We start from the raw sequence: 27,849 nt of genomic DNA, 5'->3' as shown, positions 1-27,849 counted from the left end.
TACTCTTAAAGATCAGTCTATCGTCAGCAGCTGCAATGCTGACACAAACTTCTGTCTAATGGCAAAAGACAATGTGATAGCGCTGAAGCCGAATCACAAATATATTGCACCAAGTACAAATGCGCATTGCTGAGGTCCAGTAGGTTGACTTTGTAGTGTGGAGTCCCACTGAAATGTTTATTCAGCGCATTCAGTTTGATGAAGTGTTCTTCAATGTGAATACAATAGAGTAGAACAATTTATTAAAACTAGGATTTTGTCCAGAACTTCTTGGGAAATATTACACAGTACCATGTCCAGTGGTTTCCCCAACCTCAGAGCAACAGCCCCAGTCAGGGTGCTACTGTGGTGAACCAGCTGGAGATCCAGAGAATGTGGTAATCTGTGCATCTAAACAGTGCAAAAGAGGGCACTTTCACAGGTCTTGCTTGCAGTTGACAAGAGTTCCAAAAGTGTGGAAATGTTATGAATGCAGGAAAATCCAGACAAAAATTAAACACTGTATTAGTTCAGATTCCCTGTAGTGTTGACTACACACATGCACACACACCCCAATACGGTAGAATGTTACTCCCAGAGAATAATGCTTCAGGTTGTATTAGTTAATTCCCTGTAGTCACACATACGATATACTGTTACACTGTAGACTGTATCAAGTTTTCTGTGTGTGATTCACAGTATTTGTTATTTTGCTTTCTTTGATTTGTATATAGTTATTTTGGTGGGGAGGTTCCTCCTATTGCCTTTCAGCTGGTTTGGAGAGTGCAACTCAGATTTGAGTGCCCTGTCTAGTGTCCTGCCAAATTGTAAATACTATTTATATCTTGAAAATATATCCTATTACATACAATTCCATATCCTGCTCAATGAATTAATAAGCAGTGACAGTTTTACTGGCCTTGTTCTTCTGTTTTTAAGAAGTTTGACATTTAAATAAATAAAATATTTGTACTGTATCAGCCATAAACAGTGTCCTGTGTATCTTATTAATGTCACATAAACACAATTCATACAATTCATATTTATTCACTCTGGTGGAACAACAGGAGGGCAAAGGTTACAGAGGGCACAGCACATTTTCACCATCTTGTCCGGAGTGTGAGTCCATCTGGGGTTGAGTAGCACAGTGTTATTGATATAGTTCCTTGCAAAATGGTGTATTTATTCCGTACTAGGCCTATAACTCTGTCTACATGGATGCGCACTGCTGCCAGTCTCCGCGATGACTCAACTTCAGCTGGGTGAAGCTGCTGTTTTTCTTTAGTAAATGCCGGTATCTTGAGTCGAGCATTAACAGGACCCAAAGAGTCTGCCACATTAAACCCTCTGTCTGCAAGAACAACAACTCCAGGGGACAATAACTCAAGAAATCCACTGTTCTCAGTCACATGCTTATCACTTGTCCTCCCGCCTCAACCTTTCGAAACAAAGTTGATGACCCCTTGTGGAGTTATGGAGATGAGGTATTTAACTGTTATGATGCTTATACTGAGAATATGTTTGTGCTCTTGCTCTCATTTCCTTTGGTCTTTCGATAAACGTTTCAAAGCAATCAATAATACTGGTACAATTTTCGAAGCAGTTCCTATAACACATTGGAAGACTACAGAGGATCTGATCTCTGCTTGGCCACTTTATGATATTACACAGCCTGATATTCATGACATTCAATGTGTTGTTGAAAACCCGACCAGCAGTTGACGTAGATACATGAAACACATACATGAGCTAAAAAGAAAAGTGGCAAGTTCATTCTCAGGCGCATTAATGTCAACAGAAACTGCTGAAAAGGGGACAAACAGGATTTCAACTTTAGGAATGATGAGATAAAAGAGAAAACAACAATTAGTTCAACATATGAAGGCAGGCCAGTTAATTTATGTACTTTATCATCTTTGTCCTTCAAATTTTCTTGGTTGAAAGACAATGAATTTACTTGACCCTTCAGCTTCCAAATTTCTGTCTGTAATCTTGTGCACTCCTCATTTAATCGTTTCATTGTGGCTTCACAAGAGGCATTTCCACAGGAACGTCCCAGGGCTAGGCCTACATCACTGCTAGTCTCCAATCTAGGCTCCTCACTCTCAATCTCCTGTCCCTCTTCTCCATCCAACTCATGTCCGTCTTCTCTACCCAACACCTCTTCGTCTCCCCTGTCAATCTCCTGTCCATCTTCTTCATCCAACTCATGTCCATCTTCTCTACCCAACACCTCTTCATCTCCCCTGTTAATCTCCTGTCCATCTTCTTCATCTAACTCATGTCTGTCTTCTCTGTCAAACTCTAGCCTGTCATCTTTGTCCAGCTCCACTCCCTCTTCTTCTTTTCCAGTCTCTCCTCTGTCCAAACTAACTACTCTTTTTCTTTTCAGTTTGTGTGTTTCTTTGAATCGTGTCATTTGATTAATCCTCTTCCTCTTGTTGGGGGAGCTGAGGTACGGAAATATTGTTGGTACAAAGTCAGGGCTCGGAGGGTTTTGGCTCTTCACACCTGGAGAGACAAAGATTTCAGGATAGAATTTAGATTGTGAATAACTCTCAAAAGTCAACAACATGTGAATGAAATCATGTCAAATGTGAACAATATGTTGGAAAGAAATCTACAATGTCAGTAAAATAAATAATACTAGTATGTGAAGTTAATAAGGACTGAAGAACTCATATGTGCTATGCTTTTGCAAAACAGAAACTACAAGCAATGCTCCAGGCTGCCAACGTTATAGTGTAAACAGATTAGCTAACAACTTGTTAATGTCACCAGTCTTAGGAGCACTTGAATAATATCGGTGAGATATGTGGTAAATAACGTTACAGCACGGGGAGCAGAGGGGAGGCTATGGCATTAACTCATTTACACTAAAACCATTAAAAGCACACACACACAAAAAGAGATGGTGGTGTTTTGTTTAATAATTGTAAATAATAATGTAATAATAAGTGTTTTTGCAATAATCTTAAACTGGTTCTAAGCTTGAACAAATATCCTCAGCTAACGTTAATGACTGATGTGATGTCTCTACCAGATATTTTAACACGTTTTTATTAAACGATAAATTGACATTTGACGCTAGACTCATGCTGTTAGACACAGTATATGAACCAATTCACACTGATTGCTTAATTAATACTGTTTGGAAAGATTCGTATGTTATCATCTATAATAAAATTTGGCGATTAGCGACAGCGAGCAGCTAGCGTTAGCTCACTAACAATATATTTACATCCACTCACCAGAGACAAAATGAGCAACGCACAGACGAGTGTTTGCAGTTGGTGTCCAGTCTGCCCTCTTGATGGCTGCAAGCCACTGATGGTGTCTTTTTTCGTCCTGAGGTAGTCTGTAAAAGGATATTTTGGGGTCTCCTTTTTTGTTGTTGCACCCGGCCGCACAACATATTAAAGGCATAGTTCCTTTACGATCTCGCCGAATCAGGTACTCAACATGACGGCAGACAAGTTAGAATGTGAGTGACGTCAGGTGAGGATACGTTTGTGACATCATCTGATATTCATGAATAAAAAATGTAATATCGGGAATTATTGGTATTAGGTTTTTATAACCGATGTTTGTTCTGTAGGCTTCAGCCTTTCCGAGCCTGTATGAACGCAGCATGGGACGTTTACCGGCGCGCACTAGATGGCGTATAACAACAACAACTACAGCTAGATTGGTTGGTTGCTAACTGTGGCTAACAAGCAAACAATTTGATTTTAATATTAACACAAAATAAGGGCAATGCACCTTAAATATTTTACTCTACTGTTCCTTAACCAAACTAACAATTGGCTTAGAATTTACATTAGCACTCCTTCAGGTGCATAATACAATTAAACACATTAACCAAAGCTAGCGCTTAGTTAGCGATTAGCGTTAGCGCTCTTTTCAGTATTAATACAATGAAAGTTGAAGTTGTTCTCTTATTTTGCACATACAGTGTTTACATTTGGAAAGCCCTGTTGCATTTATATATGCATCCAGTGGGGCATCAAAATAAAATTAAGCATAATGTGTTAATTCCACAATAGGAGATATGTTATGTTGTTACCTAACACTTTTGGTGTAAAAAGCCTGCATATATCGGTATCGGGTGATATCGGTATCGGAAATTGAGAGTTGGACAATATCGGAATATCGTTTATCGGCAGAAAAGCCAATATCGAGCATCCCTAGTCATTTTGGTTATGTATGATAAATCTATGTGATATAATCATGAGTGATTTTACAAAGATAGGAAAAATAAGGAATATAAATAAGAAAAAATCAGATTACACTTCATCCAAATCTTAAACAATCTAATCTATTCTTAAAATGTGGAGATTCTTGCTGAACGCTCATCAGCTGGCGAAATCTACCGGTGGCGATTCACGTGACTCCACCGCCAGCTGATTGGGGCCGCTACAGCTTTGTCTACAGCTTTGTCTACTGTTTTGTCTCTGCTGCTAATCACACAGTTTGTCTCTGCTGGTATATAGGACGTTGTCCCCTGCTTTGTTTCCGGCAGCCACTTATTCCTTGCTGCTCTGTGCTGCTTGGTGGTGCTGCTGTTGCTGGCTTTTGGTTACAGCCGGCTTGCATGGTGGACTGCCGACACCACACTTTTAACCTGGTTATCCCTTTAATTTTAGCCGAATGATTGTAAGGAGTTAATCCCTTAGTTTTGTATTACTTGTTTTGTTTTCTGTACTCTATTATTGTTTTGATAAAGTAAAATGTTTTATTAAGTTTATTTTGTGAACTATTTCCTGCTTTATGTTGTATATTGTTTTGTACATTTTGGGTTAATTATTTCCATTGTAATTTCCTTTTTTTGTTTCCTTCTCAGTGGCTGCAGGCTGGTGGTGGTGCTGGTGACGTGGGTGGTGGTGTCCCTCCTTCTTGTGTGCTGTGGTTCCTTGGATTTGGTGAAACCACAGTGTGTGACTGCCACGTGTGGCTGGGTGAACCCTTTTTCTTTGATTTATTTTTGTTGAGTCCCCTTCCCCTTCACCTGCTCTTTCTCACGAAAGCGTTCTTCTCTGGAGTTGCTCTGTTGCCTGCAAATCAAAAGGTGTTAATGGCGAGTTAGTCAAAGCAATACATTGTTCAACTGTGGCCTTCGCAGCTAAGTCAGCACTAACATTGTCCTGTGAGAGTGTTTTTTTACATTTTCAGATAGCAATTTGTTTGGGTTACAACACATTCATGCAGCTGTCCATCACCTGGAGTTTGGCGAAAAGTAGCAGAGTTAATAACAATTTAATATTTTAACTTTGGTATCTTATTACATTGAAACATTATTTTTTTTTCAAGTAGAATCATTGACACTTCATGTGTAACCAGTGTCACGTAATGCTATCACAGCCTTTTGTCTTTGTCATCCCCCATGGTCCTGGATTAGTTCTGAAGTCAATTAACCCCTGTTTGTCAACAGTCTGTGTGAATGTCTTGTTACAGTCTGGTAGGCCTATGTCAGAGGAGTCTGAAGAGCTAGCTTTAAGTCAACAAAAGCTTTCTCAGCTTCTGGTGTCCATTGGACTTTGCCTTTTGCAGCGAGGCCTTGCTCATCATGCGTTGATGCCAATGGTGCCTCAGTTTCAGCACAATTTGGGATCCACTGTCTGCAGTAGGATGTCATTCCCAAAATTTTACCTGTTTCTTTGTTTCAGGCCATGGAATGGTTTGAATTGCTTCAGTTTGTTTGGGTTAGACAGTTTTGCCCTCTGCTGTGATCACATGACTCAGAAAGATGACCTTTTCAGAGACAAGCTCCAGCTTAGATAAGCTAGCAGTATGGCATATTAGATTGAGTGCTTCAAAATATTTCTTTAATGCTGCATTAAAGATTAAATAAATGGCTAAAGGTAAACATCTTGCCTTTAAAGGAGAATGCTAACCACTACTAACCACTACTGACTGTCAGGGTCGACTGGGATGCTGAAGAAATGCCAAATCAACAACAGGAAAAAAACATTTACTCTCATATTTAATTTTAGAGAAGAATGTGTGTGGATTTAGAACATTTGGTGCATGGGCGATGATTGCAGCATTTACTGCTTGCAAATCCTGAACAAATATCCAATCTGACTTAGTTAAGGAATTTCAGTGGCGTCTTTCACAAAAATGTGTTTGTCATGAAATAGTTTATCATCAATTGTTACCAGATATGTCATTTGAAGTTCTGTGTCTGGAATGAGCTCAACTGTTACTGTTTTCTTTGTGTTCACGACGGGAAAAATATTTTATGGTAAACTTTCAGTTTGTTTGTAAAAATGAACATTAGGATCTGATGTCTATCCCCACCCAGTAGCTTCATTGCATGTCCTGGTCCAATACCCCAACTTCTCCCACCTGTCATGCTTAGATTTGACCAATGAGACATAATGATCTGAGTTTGGTTCCTGAAACAGAGTTTGACAACATGGATCTTTCACAATCATTGAGACAGCACATCGATTATTCATTATTAACTTTGAATGTGTTTTACCTTGGTCCTCACACGAAATGGATGGATTCCTGGTGTTTTGAAAAAGTCAACAGGCTTGTCTGTTTGAGTATCTGGCTCAAAGCAAAGAAGTAGTAGGCTTACCTTTTATTGGTAACCGTTACTGTTCCTTCTTTCTGAAATAAGAGGCTGGGTTGATGAGCCTCTGGTGAATAAAGAGCAGTAGCCTGACTGCTATGTTCAAAGCAAACGTATTAAGCCATGGTTTAACTGCACTATAGGCTAGCTTACCTTACATGTGCACTTTGTAATTTTATTTTGTATCGCCCTGTTTTGATCCCTTAGAAAGGGCTGTTGAAGGGGCTGTTTGTGTGACAAAGTATTTTTTTCACACTTTAATTGATGGACAGTGTTACATTGTGTGAGAGATTTTTTGCTCCAAGTGAGAATGTTAGTGTGAAATTGAACACTACAGTGTATGCCAATGTTGTTTTCAATAAAAACAACATTTGCACAAAGCAAGCCATTCCACTTTTCCATGTTGATAAGAGCATTAAAATGAGAAAAAATAATGGGATAAAAAGAAATCAAGGGACATTTAGAATAGATAAAAATGTGTGATTAATTGCAAGTTAACAATCGCGAGTAAATATTTTAAACGTTTGACAGCACTAGTCCTTCACTGTATTTCCTGGCCCCAACCTCTTCTGCCGCGTCCTCAGTCTTGTCTGCATCCTGTAGATTGTCCAGTTGTAATTTGAAGGTTTCCATAGTCCCAAGTCACACAGTTATGTTTCACCATGTCACTGATTTCTGGCTAAATGCCTTGGATGAAACTGCTCTCCAGTGGGCCTCACAGGGGGATATGGGATTGTTACCCCCCATAGCCTCTGATCTACAAAGTCCAGTGTGTGTTTTGTGGACCTGTGTGAGTCTGGCTAGATATTCTGCCACAGTCTGTGTTGACGTTCTGATCTGATCTCAGAGTCTCTCTGCGCCTGAATCCTGGATGGATTCTGTTGGTGGTGTCTGTTGTTGTTGAGGCTGCTGCGGCTGCTAGGGGTGGGAATCTTTTGGCACCTCACGATTCGATTCGATTCGATTACGATTCAGATAAACATTCTCAAAGCAGAAGTTGTAGATAGCCATACTCGGAGATGCAGTCCCAACATTATGACCAGACAGTTAACTTTTCAGATGATGACGGCAGCATCTGTGATCACAGATCAGAACATGGTCATATTCCATCAGACAGCGTCTCTCTGCCTCTGGCTACCTGGAGCGTAACAGCCCTGAGCCAGAAGTTAGGACAAACTTTAGGCACAAGAGCAAAAGACCTTGCTCACGGTCATGACACAATTCATCCCTGTACTGAGCGTACCATACCTTTTCTGCAGTTCCATATACAAACTTGAATTTGTTAGCAACCCCAGTAGACTCAGTACAAAATCCCTTAACACAGTAATAGTTAGACAACCTACTATTAGCTGGAAAACAACCAATCTTCATCTGACACCACTGTGGGTGATACCAGCTGTTTCCCTTATTTAAGGGTGGTGCCCCAAGGACCTTTAATATTAATTAAATTCATTTTCTATTATCTTTTGATAATTAATAAACTTTACAGTTAACCCAGTTGTTTAACTGTATTAGTGTAAAGACTGTCGGTAAAGTTTAAATGGTTCCGATGTCATTAATCATAGCACCTACAATTGCCAACAGTACAGGATGGCTGTGGCTCAGAGGCAGAGTGGGTCGTCCCCTAATCGGAAGATTGTTGGTTCCATCCCCGGCTCCTCCTGCCACGTGTCGAAGTATCCTTGCACCACCCTTAAAGAAGGGAAAAGATGGGGTGCCTGGTTAGCTCACCTGGAAGGGCTGGCACCCCATGTGCCAGGGCCAGGTCCTTGCTGCAGCGGGCCAGGGTTCAAGTCCGACATGTGGCCCGCTCTCTCGACCGCCTTTCCTGTCTATCTACAGCTGTCCTGTCCAATAAAGGGAAAAGCCCCAAAAAACATTGTTGAAAAATAAAGAAAGAAGGAAAAGCATAGCCAGTTATTTATTGATCAGTCGAATAAGATACACTAAACTATTAATTTAATAGTAGTTATAACTAAGGCAGGTATCACCCACTCTTGTGCGAAATTAAATAGGTCAGCATGTAAAAACACAACCATTTAATAAAGATAATAAAGGCAAAACAGAGGAAAATACACAATATACACAATCTAACTTAAAGGAACTAAGCCAAGGAAAAAAGATGTGTGTATATATGTGCACATGGGGGGTTGCCCGCCAGAAAAGGTTTCTCCTTGTTTGGACAAATTTGGAATATTACAAACTCCAACACTTAACTTTGTTTAAATGCCTTTAAGCATATGTTTATTAAACAGCTTATCAGATTTGCAAGATGTTAAAGGTTTTTTTTTTATCTTAGACAATAGACATCTTTGTTTTAAAATTGGTTAGGGTTAGGTTGAATTTAAAACCAGACTGAATTGAGTTTATTAGGTTTTTACTCTCTCACTCACACACATGACTTCTACTATCACAGACTATTTCCATATCGATATTATCAGCAACCTTGTTTTGATTGATTAACAGGCACGTCTGCAGGATGCCGATAACTGGCCCAGACGATAATCGGTCTTTCCCTAGTTTGATATCCCTCTCCTCATTTGTGTGCTGAGGTTTAGACTGAATTTAGGTGTGACTGTGTGTGATCCTAGATTAATGGTGCCGTTAAAAGTGAGTTAGTTGCATGCAAAGGCCTGTCTGTGTGAAGCATAACATTAAACAACATCACCATAGCACCGTCTCGAAGACCACAGTTACTACAGTAACCTGCGTTAATCATTTCAACAACATAACCTGAATAAAACACATCAGTACAGTAACATTAACAGTAATTAAACAGTCCTTGCTTTGCATTAATTCTTAAGTTACCTAAAACTGTCTATGCCCAGTAGGTTACCAACAGTCCAAAGGAAAGAGGAAGGAGAGTTGCCGGTACATAGATCAGCTGGTGGTCCTTTGGGCCAGGCTGAAAAGAGTTGTGATTCTGAAGTCCAAATGTCTCTGCTGTGCGATGTCCGCTGGTGTAGATTGCAAGAGGAAAGACTTTCCAGTCATTGCTCTGCAGAGGTAATGTCTCTGCGTTAACTTTGCGTTACTTTGTTAAAGTGGCAGACTTTTTGTTTAAAGCTACAGATGCTTGATGAATCCTGTTAGTGGTGCACTAACCAGGGATCGCAGGAAAAGGTATGCTCTTGTGCCTTACTTTACTCCTTAGTTTGTTCGTTGGCTTACTTTGTTCCGTGGTGGGCAGGGACGCACCAAGGTACAAGAGCTTATCACAGAAAAGAGGTGACAGGAAGGGACCAGTCACAATAAAGGTCCAGTTAAACCACACCAAATAAACAAGTTCATGTTTAAAGGTCCCCTTTGACCCTACCACACATAAACAAGTTAAAGGAGCAAGTAGGGCCACAACCGCATTAAAGAAAATAAATGATCAGTTTATTGTTAATTGATGTCAGTTAGGCAAACATGATTCGCCAACGTACACTTTTCACCAAAGGAAGATAAAACCCGAAAGTTTTAAGACCAGTTGAATGATATGATTTTGAGTCAAAGAGCCACATCAACTTTCTGAATGGCCCCAAATCGTAGGAAATGTCAGAAAAATACGAAAGGACAAGCAGCAGAAAGAGTCAAGCTTTATAATTCAAAGTCCATGTAGATCACAAAGCAGGTACCTGTCTCCTTGTTTCATAGTACAATTGACGATGCCGTCAAGTTAAAGAAAGCAGGTAGGGGTACATGGCAAAAAACATCCATGTAAGGCAATAGACTTTCTAGGCACCACCATAGATAACGTCCTGATGCAAGCTATTCTGCCTCTCGAAAAAATGTAATTGCATCAGAGGTTCTAAAAAAAGGGTCAGAGACAGTAGTTATTTTAAAAAGAGAATTGCTTGGGGATCTTAATTTCGAAATGCATGTTATTCCCAAGGGACACTGCTTTATATCCAGGCTTCTGCACCTCTCTAGATCTGTAGAGAAACTTCATGATATGGTGAGCTTGGATGAGGGCTGCAGATCTAAGCTCCAGTTCTGGTCTCCTCTATGTAATAAAAGGAATGGCAACTTTACAATTTGCAACTAGAATCATCATTTGCTATTAAATTATACACAGATGCAGCCCCTTCTGTTATTTTTTTTTTTTATGATAATCATTGGTTTGCAGACATATGGCAAAAAGAAATGTCCGCCTTGCTGACAAATGCCTCTTCTACTACTTTAATGGAGACTGGTCCAGGAAACAAATCATGGGCGTTCTTCAGTTCCATTTATTAATGGATTAGTAAGGCGCCTTACTTGGTTCTGGTGTTGTGACATGCCTTCACAAATTCACATCATAAATCATCCAAATGGGATTAAAATAACACAGAAAGCAAATTAAGATAAACAACTATTTTATTGTGGTATATTTCATATCATATTATATGATTGGAAACAGCCCATCAGCCGGAGTGCTTTACTCAGCCGCCTCTTTTCCCTGTAGAAAAATAGGACAATCAATACATACCTATTGTGTTTGTGAGTGTGTGTGTGTGTGTGTCTGTGTGTGTATGTGTATATATGTATGCAAATATAAAAGTGGGATGTGTATTTACCTTGCCAGAGTCACGGCTCTTTGCTCTCAGTTTGTTGACCTGGGACTCTGCAATGTCAGCACGCTCCTCAGCCTCCTCCAGTTCATTCTGGACCTTTCTGCACTTGGACAGGTGAACGTTGGCTTGCTCCTCCTGAAAAAACATAGTTATAGACATTTTAATATACAATGAGAGTGGTTTTATTCACTATAAGGTGTACTACATAAATATGACCAAACTGTTAATCACAAACATTTAATGGCTTGTTGCCTCATAATGATAGAGTTATTGTAATTTATAGCTGATTATAATTTTTTCAGTCATTATTCTAAATCATATTTAAATATAACAGTTTAGCAGTGCAAAAACCAAACTACCAATATCATAAATGTGTGTTTTGTGAAGAACAAGATGATTCTGGCATATTATTACCTATCAGTATTTAAAATGAATGTGTTGTCCTTACCGCTTCCTCAGCCTGCCTCTTGTAGGCCTTCACTTTGAGCTGCAGTTTGTCAACCAGATCCTGCAGCCTGGCAACATTTTTCTTGTCCTCTTCAGTCTGGGAAATAAGTAAATTGGAATTTTTAAATGTTTTTAAACAATACATGTGTTAGATTGATTTGTAGGCTACATGTTAAATGTCAAAGTGACTGTACCTGATACGTGAGCTCCTTCACTCTCCTCTCATATTTGCGGACACCCTTAACAGCATCTGCTCCACGTCTCTGCTCAGCCTCAACCTCTGCCTCCAGCTCACGCACCTTTAGAAAAACCACAACATTTATATAATATTTATATAATTTTTGTTTTGTATGTTTTCTTACACTTGTTCAACTGCAAATCTTAACAAAATTGTCTTACCCTAGACTCAAGTTTCTGGAGCTGCTTCTTGCCACCCTTCATGGCCAGGTTCTCAGCCTCATCCAGGCGGTGCTGCAGGTCCTTAACGGCAACCTCCAGGTTTTTCTTCATCCTCTCCAGGTGAGAGCTAGTATCCTGCTCCTTCTTCAACTCCTCAGCCATCATGGCAGCCTAGAGGAGACAACATATTAGAAATATAATATTATAAATATTTTGAGAAAAACACATTTTACTTGCAATACAAATGAAAAAAGTCAAACATACATCAGTGATGGCCTTCTTGGCCTTCTCCTCTGCATTCCTTGCTTCCTGAACAGTGTCATCCACTTCACTCTGGATCTGGATCAGGTCAGCCTCAAGCTTCTTCTTGGTGTTCATAAGGCTTGTGTTCTAAAAGATAAAAAGATCACTTAAGTCATCACATGCTTCATTTTCACATTATTTGCAAAACTCATTAGATTTCTGAATGACTGAAGAAATGACAGTGCTTGCTTACCTGAGAGTGCAGCAGTCCAACACGCTCACTGGCGTCCACCAGCTCCTGCTCGGCAATTTTGCGGCTTCTCTCTGTCTGTTCAAGAGCAGCTCTAAGTTCCTCAATTTCAGCCACCATGAGACCGTTCCTGCGCTCTACCATAGCAGCTTGTTCCTTGAAGTCATCCTGGGCTCTGACAGCATCATCAAGATGCAGTTGCGCATCCTGGTGAAGAAATATCAGCAAAATATTCACATGACAGCCAAAATGTAGGTGCACTGATTATAGTCTGTGAAACAACTTTATGTCTTACAATACCTTCAGCTGTGCTTGCACATTCCTCAGCTGCTTCTGGGACTCAGAAGCCTGACGATTGGCATGGCTCAACTGAATCTCCATCTCATTTAGGTCTCCCTCCATCTTCTTCTTGATTCTCAGTGCATCGTTCCTGCTCCTGACCTCAGAATCCAGAGTGCTCTGCATGGAGTCAACCACCCTCTGGCTGTTCCTCTTGATCTGCTCCATCTCTTCATCCTTCTCTGCCAGCTTCCTGTCTACTTCACCCTTAATCTGGTTGAGCTCCAGCTGGACACGCAGAATCTTAGACTCTTCATGTTCCAAAGTTCCCTAATGATGTCAAAGAAAACAGTATTCATCTCTGCCTTTTAACCATTTCTAAAACATTTGTCCGTGTATTTTCAGAAGACCTCCGCAGAATAAATGTACCTCAGCTTCTTCAAGAGCTGTCTGGATCTCAGACTTCTCTGTCTCCACCTGCTTCTTGGCCTTCTCCAGCTCATGGATGCTCTTACCAGTCTCACCAATCTGTTCAGTCAGATCTGAGATCTCCTCTGCAGAGAGATGCATGTTTTATATCATTATGCCTTGAAATGGAAACATAAATACTTTATTCTTACTTAATGTAGTAATAATAATGTGGTCAGAACTCACGTTGGAGGTTCTTGTTTTCACGCTTCATGGTTTCCAGCTGATCCAGAGCTTCCTCATAAGAGTTCTTCATCTTGAAGAGCTCAGTGCCGAGAGAACGAGACTCCTTCTGAGCTCCCTCAAGCTCTGCCTGACCCTCCTCAAACTTCTGTTTCCACTCTGCCAAGACCTAAATTACACAATTAATACTGTTCAGTTGTTATGCAGCAATATAAAGACAAATACATGTATTTCATTGTTGGTAAGGCTTGGCCATATAAAGTAAAGGTTTCTGCCTTGTCAAAGTTCCTCTGCTTTTTGTCCAAGTTGGCAGCCAGCCCATTTGCTCTCTCCACATCAATCATGAGGTCTTCAACCTCACTCTGGAGCCTCTGCTTGGTTTTCTCAAGAGAAGCACACTTGGAATTCACTGCCTCAATCTGTTCCTCAGCCTCCTGAAGGCGCTGGGCCAGCTTTTTCCTGTTTGAAAAAGGTGTGATTTGTCCATGAAAACCGTAAGTTACAAATACTTACAGAAACAATTTTGCATGTATAAAAAATAAATAATTCCATATGTTTATAAAACTAGATGAGCATATGGAAGCAGTTCTGCAATCTAAACTGTTTGGACCCAAATAACGTAAACATAATATAAGCAAATGTCAAACTGTCATGTTTGGATACATTTTTTTAAGTATTGTTACCAGAAATACCTTTGTCAGTTGAGCTATGCTATAATGCTACACTTCTGGGGTTGTAAATGTTTACAATGTACTCACTTGGATTCCTCAAGCTCCTCAGTGCGCTGGATAGCATCAGTTTCATACTTAGTTCTCCACTGAGCCACCTCACTGTTGGCCTTGGACATTCCACGCTGCAGCTCAGCCTTGGCCTCCTGCTCCTCCTCAAACTGCTCCCTCAGCAGATCACAGTCGTGGCGGGCTGATTGCAGTCCATGGGCAAGAGCATTCTTGGCCTGGTGTAAAAATTAAAATTTAATGTGCAAAATGTCTAAATCACACATAAAGTTTATCAGTACTCACTTCTTTTCCATGTTTTCTTACCTTAACCTCCTCTTCAATCTGTCTCTTCAGCTCCTCAATCTGCTGTGTGAAGGCCTGTTTGCCTCTGGTCAGCTGGGAGACAAGAGCTTCTTTCTCTTCAATTTGACGGCTGAACTCACCTTGTGTGAAAGATGCCATAATACATTAGTTTGTGTCACAGTTCTCAATAATAAACAACAGCTTATTCACTGATAACTTGTAGATACCATTTTCTGTCAGGAGACGTGCTTTCTGTGCTCCCGAGTCATTGAGTTGACGGACATTTTCATCATTCTTGGTCTTCAGTTCACTCAGTTGGTCCTCAAGAGTACGGCTCATCTTTTCAAGATTTCCCTAATGAGGAAAAAAAACATCAGATCAGTGATCAGACTTTATATATAATATGAATTCCCTTATTTACTATATTAATTTGGATGTTAAAATAAAATTTGACATTTTGTGTACCTTTGCTTTAGCAACAGCCTCCATGTTGCTGGAGAGGTCATCAATCTCCATCTTGTATTCACTCTTTTCCTTCTCAAGCTTCTGCTTGACACGTTGGAGGTTGTCGATCTGCTCTCCCAGCTCAGCAACGCTGTCAGCCTGCTTCTTGCGGAGAGCAGCAGCAGTGGCTTCATGCTGCAGAGTGGACTCCTCGAGGTCACGACGAAGCTTCTGGAACTCAGCTTCACGCTTCTTGTTCATCTCAATCTGAGCGGCAGTGGCTCCACCAGCCTCCTCCAGCCTCTCACTGATCTCCTCAAGTTCCCTGGAGAGGTCAGCTCTCTGCTTCTCAACCTTGGCGCGAGCAGCACGCTCAGCTTCAATCTCCTCCTCCAGCTCCTCAATACGGGCCTGTTGAATGTAGGTGTGTTGTCTTTCAGTAAACTCTTTCTTGTAATACACAAAATTGGAAATCTATGCAGTAATCTGTTATGTAATACAATGTGTCACCTGAAGCTCCTTGATCTTCTTCTGGAGCTGGGCACCCATGGACTGCTCATCCTCAATCTTGCTGAGGAGCTGACTGATTTCAAAGTCCTTCCTGTGAGAATAATAGATTTGGTAAATAGTAAAAGTTCCTACTGTTGAACATAATTTTAATGAGAATGGCTGTTGTACGAATTCAAAGTCAATGTTACTTTTTTATTTTCTCATCTGATTGCTGCTTGTCATTCTCAAGATCCATGATGGATTCCTGGGCCAGTTTCAGATCACCCTCCAGCTTCCTCTTGGCTCTCTCCAGGTCCATACGCAGCTTTTTCTCTTGTTCCAGAGAGCCCTCAAGCTGAACATTAAAATTAGTATTTTATTGTCACATTCAAGAGGAATCTTGTTTTGCTAATACTAGTGACTTTGCAAACTTACATCATCCACTTGCTGCTCAAGCTTGGTCTTGGCCTTGGTCAGAGTGTTGACTTTGTCTTCCTCAGCCTGGAGGTCATCAAGAGTCTGCTGATGAGCCTCCTGAAGGGCTTTCTTTTCCTTGGTTAGCTTAGCAAGGCTCTCATCCTGAGAAGCCATCTCCTCAGTCAGGTTCTTCACCTACATTTGCAAGAAACATGTTGTTATTACATGAATATCGATGAATGTTACTTGATCTGCTAAATATTAATAATTGCAAACCTTGTTTTCTGTGGCATGTTTTTCTTTCTCCACTTTAGCCAAGGTAAGCTCCAGGTCATCAATATCCTTCTTGAGCTCAGAGCATTCATCCTCCAGCTTTCTCTTCTTGGCAGTGAGCTCAGCATTGATTTCCTCTTCATCCTCCAGTCTCTCAGTGGTCTCTTTGAGTTTGGCTTCCAGCTGAATCTTACTCTTGATAAGTCCCTCACATCTTTCCTCTGCATCTGACAGATTCTCTCCTTCCTAGTTTGTTTTATGAAAATAGACGTTAGCACATCAACACTGAAAAGTATGAAAAAAGCAATTGTTGAGGTGTACTTACAGATGCTACTTGCAGCTGCAGATCATTCTTCTCCTGCTGAAGGGACACCATCTTCTCCTCCAGTTCCTTCTTCTTGGCCAGGGCAGTAGCCAAGTCTGATTGCATCTTCCCGTAGTTCTCCTTCATCTGAGCTAGCTCCTTCTCAGTTTCAGCACTCTTCAGCAGAGGCTTGATCTTGTAGTACACCTTCATCCATGGCCAGTGTTTCACATTCATGAATGAGCGGACATTGTACTGGATGGTATAGATTGCTTCTCTGTGGACAAGAAGTTGCTGTTATGGACAATGTTGTTCATAATTTTTCATACAATCTTTTAAAATGTTCTATCTTCAACATGCCTCCTCTCCATCATCTTCACAAACTCCTTTCTCATGAGGTAACCACGGACAAGAGCCTGAGTCATGGTAACCAGAGATGCCAGCTTTTCATCTCTCATCTCCTCAAGGACACCCAGCAGACCGGCTTTGAAGAACACCTAAACAAATAAAAAGTAAAAAAGGAATGTGGGCTAAACTTGGATCCTTTCCATCCTGTAAAACAAACGGAAGGAAGAAACAAACAAACGGAAAAAAAGGTATCCAACCCATATGGTTTAAGGGTCCTTGGGCAAAATTGTTTTGTTGATAATGACATACTGTCTGCTCGCCTTTTATGCTGATGATGGATTACTTGTTTCTTGTTCCCACGTTCTGACTTGGCACCAATTTCATTCCAATCATATAAGTATTTTTTCAGATATCCTGCTTTTGTTATTGATAGATAAATACACAACAATCAGCCATAAGATTATGACCACCTGGGCACCCTGGTGGTGATAACTCTTTTAGCAGTTTTAGCTACAGTAGCTCGTCTGTTGGCTCGGACCACCATCAGTGAGCCTTGGCTGCCCATGACCATTCACTGCTTTTTCTTCCTTGGACCACCCTTGATAGGTACTGACCACTGCAGACCGGGAACACCCCACAAGAGCAGCAGTTTTGGAAATGCTCTGACCCAGTCATCTAGCCATCATAATTTGGCCCCTTTCAAAGTCGCTCAAATCCTCATGCTGCCCATTTTTCCTGCTTCTAACACATCAGCCTTGAGGACAAAATGTTCACTTGCTGCCTAATATATCCCACCCATTGACAGGTGCCATGATAACCAGATAATCAGTGTTATTCACCAGTCAGTACTCATTATGTTATGGCTGATGTGTGTACTTTTTAAATACATCTAATTAACAGGAAAACACCATCCTTGGTAAATACACCAATGTATATGAATGTGATCTAGGTGCTTACCTTGGTGTGTCCAAATTTGTACTCATCATGATTAACATCAATTGATCCAAGCAACTTCTCCGAAGCCTTCTTGTTATCAATGAACTGGCCCTCAGGGATGACACTGGCATTCAGTACCTTGTACCTTTTATAAGAAAGTTAATGGTCAGTGTGAGCAATTTCTTTTAAAAGTCTGCATCGGAGTTCTATTAAAATATCCGTTGATACCTCTGCTTGAAGTCAGCATAGAGGATTCTGCTGGGGAAACCTTTTCTGCAGATTCTGATACCCTCCAGCACACCGTTACACCGGAGCTGGTGGATGACCAGGAAGTTCTCCATCAGACCTGTAAAAATATATTTCTTAATTACTTCTTTAAATGAATATAGTAGTTACTCTCTTTGTTGAAGCAGCACAACCTGGAGTAAACCATACCAACTAAACAAAACAACTCCTCATACACTCTATTGAGATCACAGCCTCTATGTACCTGGAGTCTTTGATTCATTTGGAATCAGGCAGCGCACAAAGTGAGGATGGGTGCTCCTCAAGTTAGTCATCAGCTTGCCCAAGTTCTCCTGTAGATCGAAAATGGTAACTCTTGTCATAAAATGTCACAATTGTAAGATTAAACATAGATAAGATTTTATACCTAAATTTGAAATGTTAAATCTTACCCTAAACTGTGAAGACACAGTCTGCATAGAACCACCCTTCTTCTTGGCTCCCTTCTTGCCACCAGTCTCTGTGGATGGTTTAGAGCAGACATGTTTTGTCAGAGAATCAATATTTACATGAACACATACTCCCGTTAGGTATGAATATACATTATCATCACGTTAAAAATATGTTTGATTTTACTGTAGTTGCTGTCATACCCTCAACAACAGGAGGATAGAGAACACTCAGCAGTTTCACTGAGGACTTCTGGTACAGCTGCACAACAGAGTCATTCAGTGGATCCTTGTTCTTGTCAAGCCAGCCAACGATATTGTAGTCCACGGTACCAGCATAGTGCACCAGGGAGAAGTGGGCCTCTGCCTTGCCTTTGGTGGGCTTTGGCTTCTCAAATGCTTTGTTTTTGCCAAGATGCTGGTCATACAGCTTGTTCTTGAAGGATGTGTCTGTGGCCTTGGGGAACATGCACTCCTCTTCAAGGATGGAGAAGATACCCATGGGCTTGAAAAAAGTAGAATGATGTATGTAATTATGTCATACATTAAGTGAAAATAAGAACAATCAAACAGAATGACAAAATGAAATTATTACCTTTTCAATCAGCTCAATGCAGGCAGCCAAGTCCATGCCAAAGTCAATGAACTCCCAGACAATACCCTCCTTCTTGTACTCCTCTTGCTCCAGGACAAACATAGTGTGGTTGAAGAACTGTTGCAGTTTCTCATTGGTGAAGTTGATGCACAGCTGCTCCAAGGTGTTGAACTGTGAGGGGACAAATATTCAGTGTAATATCTTTCAGACAATAAGAATGATTCAGTCATGAAAAGTATCAGCTGATGATTCGTTTGAAATGAAGCTTACATCAAAGATTTCAAATCCAGCAATATCCAGGACACCAATGAAGTACTGCCTTGGCTGTCTAGTGTCCAACATCTGGTTGATACGAATGACCATCCACAAGAACATCCTCTCATAGATGGACTTGGCCAGGGCAGTCACTGAGTTATTCACCTAAATAAATACGTGATTTCATTCAAGTCAATCAAGCATTTTGCAAAATGCTGGAATTTCTTCTAATCAGGTAAAAAAAAAAAAAAAAAGAGTAAATAATTTCATATGTATGTTTTAAGTAATTTGTTAACATACAAGGAATGTATCAAAAGTCAAGCAAACTTGCACACTTTGTCAGATATTACAAAGGGGGACTAATTTCCTCTGTATTCATTTTCCTAATGTAAATATACATGTACTACATGTAAATTAAAATTGATACCAGTATATCTCAATTACCTGCGGTACAGTCTGTCCCTTGGTGACATACTCATTTCCGACCTTCACTCTGGGATAGCACAGAGCCTTTAGCATGTCAGCAGAGTTCAGACCCAGCAAATAAGCAATCTTGTCAGCATCTGAAAACAGTTTAGTGATTCATTCATACAGTATATGACCCTGATATTTCATCATGATAGATGATAGCTAATAGAGACCAGTTAGAGAAAGAACTTTTAAGCTGTTGTTCCAAAGCTATTCACTTTGAGCTGATATTAAATACTCACCCTCTGTGCCATCTGGCTCAGCCTGCTCCTCACGCTGCTTCTGCTTGAACTTCATGTTACCATGGTGGAGCACAGCACCAGTATTTTTGTAGATGCTCATCTTCTCTTCATTAGTGAAGCCCAGGATATCAATGGCATTCTGTTTTTAAAAAAGGTGACCACACAAAACATAATCACTTTGGAAAATGCATTTAAACAGTAGTTTTAATATTGCACTTAATAAACAAAATACATTAGAATATTTTGAAGTGAAGATTACTCACATCAGTGGCTTCCAGCTCAACTTTGTCATCAATGCTGGCTACAGCGATCTGTCCCATGCTACACATTGGGAAGTCATAGGGGTTGCTTGTGATGAGAGCCATTTCTGTAGATCAAAAAAGAGGTGACAAATTCCATAAATTGTTGAAAAATGTAAAATGTAAGTAAGTTTAATGTTATGGGAAAACTACATCTATTTACCAATTATCTCAGGTTTGTGGTTGGTCATCATCTGGAAGAAGATGTGGTAGCCTCTTTCATCAGGAAGCTGGAATGTTACTCTAGACTTCTCCAGCAGATCTACAGAAGTTGTTAAAGAGTCAGAGACTGTCTGATTCTCAATTCCAACTTTTTGTATGTACTATGAGACCTTTTACTTACATGTCTCAATATCAGCACTTGCCAGTTTGCCAGTTGTGCCGAAATGGATTCTGATGAATTTACCCTGTTTGGAACAATGGATTTTTTAATGTCCCTCATAATGGGCAATATGTAACAGCACCTCTAATGTGTAGAAATCCTTCCATACTTACAAAACGAGAAGAGTTGTCATTCCTCACAGTTTTGGCATTACCATAGGCCTCCAACAGAGGATTGGCTGCAATAATCTGATCCTCCAGTGACCCCTATAATCCAGGTTTAAAACGGATGTCAGAAAATGAATGTATGTATTCCATACTTAGAGAACACTGAATTGTAATCATCATACAGTAACAAACCTTTGATGTGTCCCTCTTCTTGTCTCCACCAACTGAGATTGTTGCAAAATACTGAATGACACGCTTGGTGTTCACAGTCTTTCCAGCACCAGATTCTCCACTAGGTATAGACACAGACTTGTAAGAATTTTATCATCTTAGATTATGTTCAGCAAAGTCTACAAATGTGAAACTTACGTGATCAAGACAGACTGGTTCTCCCTATCTGTTCAATTGGGGAAAAAAGAATAACCATTTTTTTACTCAGCAGAAACCTCATATACTGATTAATTCAACATTGTTATGGTAACAACTTACCAGTAAGCATGAACTGATAGGCGTTGTCAGAGACAGAGAAGATGTGGGGTGGAGCCTCCATACGCTTCTTGCCTCTATAGGCATTTACAACTTCCTGATCGTACACGGGGAGCCACTTATAGGGGTTCACCGTGGCACAGAACAGCCCAGAGTAGGTCTGAAAGTGATCATAGAAACCCAGCAGTTAACTCTAAGTATAGCTAGTTTCGCTGTATATAGGTATATTTCTCTTTTCTTATTAGGCAGCTTTTCTTACGTAGATCATCCATGCTGCATAACGCTCTTTGAGGTTATACAACACAGAGGCTTCATTGAGATGGGTCATCATGGCCATGTCCTCAATCTTGTCATACTTCGGAGGGTTCATTGGACAGATGTCATCTTCTTTAACTGTCTTCTCCTGGAACAAGACATTTGTTAGTTGAGGGCTGATCGTATTGAATCTCAGTTTACTTTGATTTAGTGATACTAACCTCCTCTGTGTCGAGGACTTTGACAGTGACTTTGCCACCATCTTTCTTGAGGATTGTTGCCTTCAAGTACAGCTCCTTGACATCGGACACGTAGCAGGCAGCCTTGGCATCAAAGGGTTTGCTTTGAGCCTCAATTCTCTCCCTCTCTGGCTTACGGAGGTAAATGGCAGCTTTGCCATACATGGCCATCTCCGCGTCTGTACTCATTGTGGCAATTTATTTCTATGAGGTAATTACAAATAAGAGCAATCTTATTCATCTTTTTAAAATCTGTCTTAAAGCCCTGTGACTTAAAAACCCAGAATAGCAGAAAAGCAGAACTAAATCATAAACATATCTTTATTAAATATCTGTCTATGCTCTGTAGTATCTTCACTTTAGCTCAATAAAAATATAATTCTGTGTATATTGATAACATTAACAGAGTCATGACAAAACTGAAAGAACAGCATATGCAGGTGAATATAACTATTTTCACATGATACCAAAAGATAGTTGATAGATGTTCATACCTGACCCTTTCTCTGTCAAAAGTGTGTTATATTCTGCAATCCTGTTGAATACATGACACATATTTTCACTTACTGGTGAAGGTTTGCAATCAAAGACTTCCTCCAAAAATACAATACAATACAATACAAACTAATTTCTCAAATAATGAATTCATTTAAATTCTCCAAAACAGATAGAATTGAAACTTACCACAAGCTGGGGTCTTCTTGGGTCTCCTACCACACACTGCTCTGTCCTCTTGGACTCCTTATATTGAATCTGGCTTGCTTACGTAGTAAAAGTTAAATAGGGGACACGTTCACATATGGTGTGAATAACAGCCAAAGCAGACTTCCATTGAAACAGGTGTTACTAGTACATGAATGTACTATAAATATACCACTTGTGTTTTGGACTTCAGTCTGTAAGGCCAGTTCCCAATTTTTGAGGATTTTTACTTTCTTAAAACTAATTTGTCTTTTATGACATGACAATGCAAGTCATTGTATCAACATAATAGAAAGGAGAGGGGTGTGCAGAATGGAGTTCTGTTTTTTTTAGAACTAATTTAATTTATATAAAGCATTTAAAAATTGCCTCTGACTATGTCACAGAGGCTTCATGGGTATGATTAACATTGTGTCAACACATGCTTTCCAGCTGCATTTTTCAGTTGTCCGTCTAATGCATTGTCTAAGGACGATAAAACAAATATTTTTTCAATACAGATATCTACCCATGCTGTGTAGTGGCTCACATTTCACTCAGTCACACGATTAACGAGTGTAACCATAACTCTAAGAATCTTTATAGGCTTCAAGTCTATTTCCTGCCTCTCTATGATCGTAACTGCTGCAATGCAGCCCAAGTAAAAGTTTCTCATCATTAATCATCACTATTGTCAGTTGTGCACTGTAAATCATTTTGACCAAAGTTTCATTTGACTTGTTTTATATAATATTTTCTTTGTCCAAAACATGTTCTTTTGAGCAGATCATTTGGCAACATTGTTTTCCGGAGCAGTTTTGAAGCTCTAGGGAAATGCCACTGCTGTCCCATTTGCCAAAAGAGAATAGCCTGAATTGTATTGAATCTAGGATATCAAACCTACTTCATTATGAGGATGAAGACCATGTGTCACCCTTTCAACCAGAAAGTAGATTGCAACTATTATAGTATGTACAAACTTGGGCAAAACATAATTTTTTTTAAATTTAAAAACTCCATTGAAATAATTTTTGTTGTTTTTAATAATAATGAGCTAACCAGCTGCCAAAAAGTTCCACACATGTAGCAGTTGATTATGCTGAAAGAATGGTTTGAGACTTTCAGAACTTTCTAAGACCATTTTGATATTTTTAGACATGCTTTTTTTCTGACTCAGGGTCGCCATTGGAATCCATTGCAGCTGCCATGAAACCAATTTGACTACAGCTGTTATTGTCCTAAGCAAATGAGGCAGGTCAGGTCAGGCTAGGTTGTGATGCCAAGAAATCCCAAACTGGTCCAATATTGGGAGCATGCTCATTAGTTTCCCTCAACACCAGTACTTTAAATGGTAGTTGTGTTAGATCAGGATTTGGCTGATTATTGTTAAAACTGTTAAACTGTTTAAGTAATACTTTTCACTTTGCTACTTGGTTGGAGCTAATATGCTTTACAAAAGCAGTATGATGTCAGATCCTGCAGCCTGGTAATGTTTTTCTTCAATTTGCGGTATAAAGTAAAAGGTCCAATGTGAAGGATTCAGTAGTATCTAGCAGTGAAGTTGCACACTGCAATCAACTGAATACTGCTTGCCTCACCCTCCCCTTCCAAGCGTGTAGGAGAACCTACGGTAGCTGCAAGTCTTGCAAAAATGTAAGTGGCCTATCCAGAGAACAGTTACAGTAGAAACAAAGTGGTGCAGAATGGTGGACTCACTCCTTATGCCTAAGCCTGTCCAACTCAACCAACGAAGGCAACAAGTACTTGTCTTGTGTGTCTTGCCTTCACCAAAGTAGGATATGTAATTTGGCGACCCGCTCCTTCTGTAGATAAAAAAAAGCTAATTCCGGTTATCCTTATTTGCAGGTGATTATACATGAATAAAAACATACATTTGATTTATGTTTTTTTATTAAATAAAAATTCTTTGATGTGTTCTTGCTACTTTTTACTACTCAACCTCATCCAGTCAGTAACTTCCAGGCTTTATTTTATTGTCTCCAGACAATAAAGGTCATATGGAGAGCAAAGTCAAAATCAGTGATGGCCCTCTTGCCCCCTTTCTGTCTATTTCAGAGCATCCCTTAGATACTTTGTACCACCTGTTGACTGACTCTACTCATAGTGAGGGGTTACTTATGTGTGTTACCACTAAGATCCTTAGTTGATGTAACTGAGTTCTGCTCAACAGGAAAATGTACGTGCAAATCCATAGTTTGTAGTAAAGTAGTAAGTAAAGTAATTTAATTGAGCTAGAGCTATGAAGATTGTAATGACTTAAATATATTTAATAATAATACCAATATTATTTATTATTTACTTAACATTAACTATTTCATCATGTGTGAAATGAGTTAAAGGTTATTGTACATACCAAACTTTAGTTATTGTAGACATCATAGTTAATTAATTAATTAATTAATTTAATTTTTAATTACAAATTGCTCCTCACATTATGCTGTGTAACAATACTGCATACTTGGACTACTGTTGTCCAATACATCCTATTATTTAAAGTAAGTCAATAATAACATCACAAACATAAGCTTTATAGATCCTGTACAACACTCACAGACTGGAATTGGAACCCTTGTATTACATGTGTGTTGCTGACAAAGTAGAAGTTAAATGCGGGACACAAGCCAAATATGGTTAGGAGGACAGCTGATGCTTACATTAGGTTGGCATTTGCTGCTAGTACATACATCTTATGTTTCAGTTTTCCATCAGCAAAGGGACATCTTGAATTTGTGTTAATTCCTACCTACAAAAGGAAACCTTAATTTTAGGTCTTTTGACAAACTGTTTATTCATTGATATTGGTGAATACAGTTACAGTAAAAATACACATGTATTCTAATGCTTCTCACAGATTATTTAATTTATTTGATTAAAAAATAAATCTTCAAGATACAAAATAGATCAACAATTAGTTTAAACAATAAATAAATAATACATATAATAAAAAAATATATTACCACTACTTATGATAAGGTGTAAGGGATATGGCTGTGGTATTCACACTCATATGTCAACCTATTAACACTTTAACTGACTCTGCAGTTTCAAGTCCATTTTTGGATTCATGCACATCACTGCACTTTGAATGTCAACCATTCCAGTTGTTGAGCAATAGTATTTTTAAATGTCACAGGCAATAACGTTGAACTTGCAGTGACAAAAAAACAAATTCTATATTCACTTGTCATCCAACATATGGACATGATGAAAATCTATGTGATAAAGAATGATTTACAGTCAGAAATGTTAATTAGGGACCGAGCCAGCAACCCCTGGAGGTCCCTATTGTATTTGCTATGTTTCTTATTATTATTTTTAGCGCCTTTGACTGCAATTTTGCCCCCCTGAACCTATAAAAAAACGCAATTTTATTTGGCAAAGTGGTCAGGCCTGGTGAAAAATTTGATATTCTATGTGTCGCTTTTGGATTGGCCACTAGGTGGCGCTACTATCGTAAAAAATGTGTTTAGGCTAATAACTTCTGCATAGTTTGTCGCACATTCAAAAACCTTGTATCCACCCGTTCGGTAAATAGAGCTGAATCTCCCCATGTAAGCCCTGCCCACTTCCACCTAGAATTATTTTTTTCTAGAGCGCAAAATGTCCATAAACTACTTTTCCGCGTTTCTCCCATGTGCTTTGTCCGATCCGCACAACATTTTTCACGTAGCATGTGGGGACCGTCCTAATAAAAAAGTAATTCAAAGAATTTTGATATTAAAAAAAATAAGCACGTTATAAAATTAACACTTCCTGTGGATTTTTCGTCAAAAAAGGAAGTGGACCATTTCTCCACATTGCTATGTCCAATTGTCACCAAACTTGGGTCCATAGTTAATCATGTCTTTCTTAAGCATCGTGCACAATTTCAGGTCATTGTCACTAGGTGGTGCTCTTTAAAATGAAGAAGTTTATATCTCTACAACGGTATGTGTGATTAAGATGAAACTTGGTACGATGCCTCCCCATGGCTCCCTGAGACTCACTAAAAAATGTGTCAACAATCCGCCACTAGGTGGCGGTCTGGTGGCATGGTAAATCACTGTGCGGAGACCGTAATAGTTATGAATATGAAATTCATAGGGCACGTGTAGAGTGGTGCCTGAAGCACACATACCAAAAAATCGTGTTTGTTGTGTAGCCACGTTTCACTGATATGTACAAAACTCGGTTGGCACGTGTAACATGCCGGGACGTACAAAAAAGCCTCTTGGACCCATACCCGAAACCCCATAGGAAGTCGGCCATTTTGATTTTGATTTTCACTTTCGGCGAACTTTTCGCATTGTTTTTGAACAAACTCCTCCTAGGGAATTTATCACATATGCTTCCAAATTGGTCAGTACAGTCAAAAAATGGTGCTGATGAAAAGTTGTGCTATTTGTGCATGTACATTAAAGGGCGTGTCCGTGGCGTGCCCTTAAGTTGGCCATAGTGAATTCCATGTGCATTTTCGGTGATTTTTAAAATTTACTTTGAAATTAAAGTGCACCCAATAATGACCCACACCACACATCTGTAGCCTGTTATAGAACAGCTGACTGTGATTTCTACTTTACCATGTGATACTAAAATATCAAATCAGGTTTATCCACATTCTTGGCACTGTAGTTTGACCGAGTTATACAAATTATATTATTGTACAGTATATGATCTTGACTCGTTTTTGATTTATATAATTTGATAATATTTTGAGTGTCACAGTGAACATTTTGCATTAATTAATGATTGGAAAAACTATTTGGTTAGTGTCTCTCAAATCTCACATTAGCTACCTTTCATGGGAAGCAAAGACATGAAAGTGGCACTGTAGCACTTTGAGATTCTTTTATGAAAAGTGCTTTACAAATAAAATGTATTATTATTATTATTATTAAGTATAACAGACAGCAATTTAAGAGAAACCATTTAATTTTACACAGTGAAAACACTAAGCATGCTTTACTCAGCTGCTTCTTTTCCCTGTAAAAAACAGATAAATTGTTTGTGTAATTTAGATTTTAATGAGCTTTAGGTGACAATATTTTTAATCAATTAATTTTATAGCATTTAAACCTGATACTGTGTAATGGTGTGAATATAATACTGTTAAGAATCTGCTACAACAAACAGACATAAATCAAAGAATGATGATGCTGTTTTAGTTATTGATCACAAAATTAATATATATTTACCTTGCCAGAGTCACGGCTCTTTGCTCTCAGTTTGTTGACCTGGGAATCTGCAATGTCAGAACACTCCTCAGCCTCCTCCAGTTCATTCTGGACCTTTCTGCACTTGGACAGGTGAACGTTGGCTTGCTCCTCCTGAAATACAGAAAAACAGAAAAATGTTTAAATGTTGAAAATAGCCTACTAGGTGTACTGTACATAAAATAAATATGACAATGTATCAAGTAGCCCATTGTTTAAAAATAAATGTGAGTCCTTACCCCTTCCTCAGCCTGCCTCTTGTAGGCCTTCACTCTGAGCTGCAGTTTGTTAACCAGATCCTGCAGCCTGGTAAAATGTTTCTTGTCCTCCTCAGTCTGTAAAAGAAAATATAGA

The 27,849-nt window shown here is 39.4% G+C and overlaps 2 protein-coding genes across 3 annotated transcripts; both read right to left on the bottom strand.

Annotated features, from left to right (window-relative positions):
* Positions 1-1,077: 1,077 nt before the first annotated feature.
* LOC127353461 (peroxynitrite isomerase THAP4-like) lies at positions 1,078-3,712 on the bottom strand. The gene is made up of 2 exons (XM_051382726.1): positions 3,231-3,712; positions 1,078-2,490 (listed from the first exon to the last, which is right to left on the bottom strand). The coding sequence occupies exons 1-2, from the start codon at positions 3,403-3,405 to the stop codon at positions 1,643-1,645; spliced, it is 1,023 nt and encodes a 340-aa protein (XP_051238686.1). The 5' UTR covers positions 3,406-3,712; the 3' UTR covers positions 1,078-1,642.
* Positions 3,713-10,367: 6,655 nt separating this feature from the next.
* Positions 10,368-22,329, bottom strand: LOC127353417 (myosin heavy chain, fast skeletal muscle-like). Of its 2 annotated transcripts, none has more exons than XM_051382627.1 (41): positions 22,286-22,329; positions 22,096-22,136; positions 21,584-21,805; positions 21,367-21,510; positions 21,111-21,267; positions 20,991-21,018; positions 20,814-20,913; positions 20,628-20,720; positions 20,476-20,539; positions 20,296-20,394; positions 20,097-20,200; positions 19,834-19,972; positions 19,568-19,686; positions 19,139-19,288; positions 18,869-19,039; positions 18,478-18,778; positions 18,277-18,344; positions 18,090-18,177; positions 17,828-17,945; positions 17,621-17,744; positions 16,676-16,812; positions 16,337-16,592; positions 16,015-16,257; positions 15,757-15,933; positions 15,531-15,676; positions 15,343-15,433; positions 14,854-15,243; positions 14,616-14,742; positions 14,410-14,528; positions 14,125-14,321; positions 13,642-13,825; positions 13,370-13,535; positions 13,145-13,269; positions 12,737-13,045; positions 12,440-12,643; positions 12,208-12,333; positions 11,944-12,114; positions 11,739-11,843; positions 11,546-11,641; positions 11,101-11,232; positions 10,368-10,547 (listed from the first exon to the last, which is right to left on the bottom strand). In XM_051382627.1, exons 3-41 carry the CDS (start codon positions 21,788-21,790, stop codon positions 10,383-10,385), a joined length of 5,940 nt encoding a protein of 1,979 aa, XP_051238587.1. In that variant the 5' UTR covers positions 21,791-21,805; positions 22,096-22,136; positions 22,286-22,329; the 3' UTR covers positions 10,368-10,382. The 2 variants fall into 2 exon arrangements, with proteins under 2 accessions (XP_051238587.1, XP_051238588.1); XM_051382628.1 differs by lacking the exon at positions 10,368-10,547 and adding an exon at positions 10,883-10,982 and having other exon boundaries at positions 22,286-22,328.
* Positions 22,330-27,849: the final 5,520 nt, after the last annotated feature.

The sequence above is a fragment of the Dicentrarchus labrax genome, unplaced genomic scaffold (assembly GCF_905237075.1).
Source record: "Dicentrarchus labrax unplaced genomic scaffold, dlabrax2021, whole genome shotgun sequence".
Lineage (NCBI taxonomy): Eukaryota > Metazoa > Chordata > Actinopteri > Moronidae > Dicentrarchus > Dicentrarchus labrax.
Note: the sequence above shows the minus strand (reverse complement) of the source record. Positions and strands in the feature narration are given on the sequence as shown.

Bases quoted from the DNA above. Each gene is read 5' to 3' on its own strand.
- LOC127353461 (XM_051382726.1), bottom strand. From the start codon at position 3,405: ATGCCTTTAATATGTTGTGCGGCCGGGTGCAACAACAAAAAAGGAGAC. The intron at 2,491-3,230 runs GTGAGTGGATGT...TTGTCTCTCCAG, and splicing joins CGTTGCTCATTTTGTCTCTG to GTGTGAAGAGCCAAAACCCT.
- LOC127353417 (XM_051382627.1), bottom strand. From the start codon at position 21,790: ATGAGTACAGACGCGGAGATGGCCATGTATGGCAAAGCTGCCATTTAC. The intron at 16,258-16,336 runs GTAAGTACACCT...AAAACAAACTAG, and splicing joins TGCAGCTGCAAGTAGCATCT to GAAGGAGAGAATCTGTCAGA. The intron at 13,536-13,641 runs GCAGAAACCTTT...TGTGTAATTTAG, and splicing joins AGCAGAGGAACTTTGACAAG to GTCTTGGCAGAGTGGAAACA.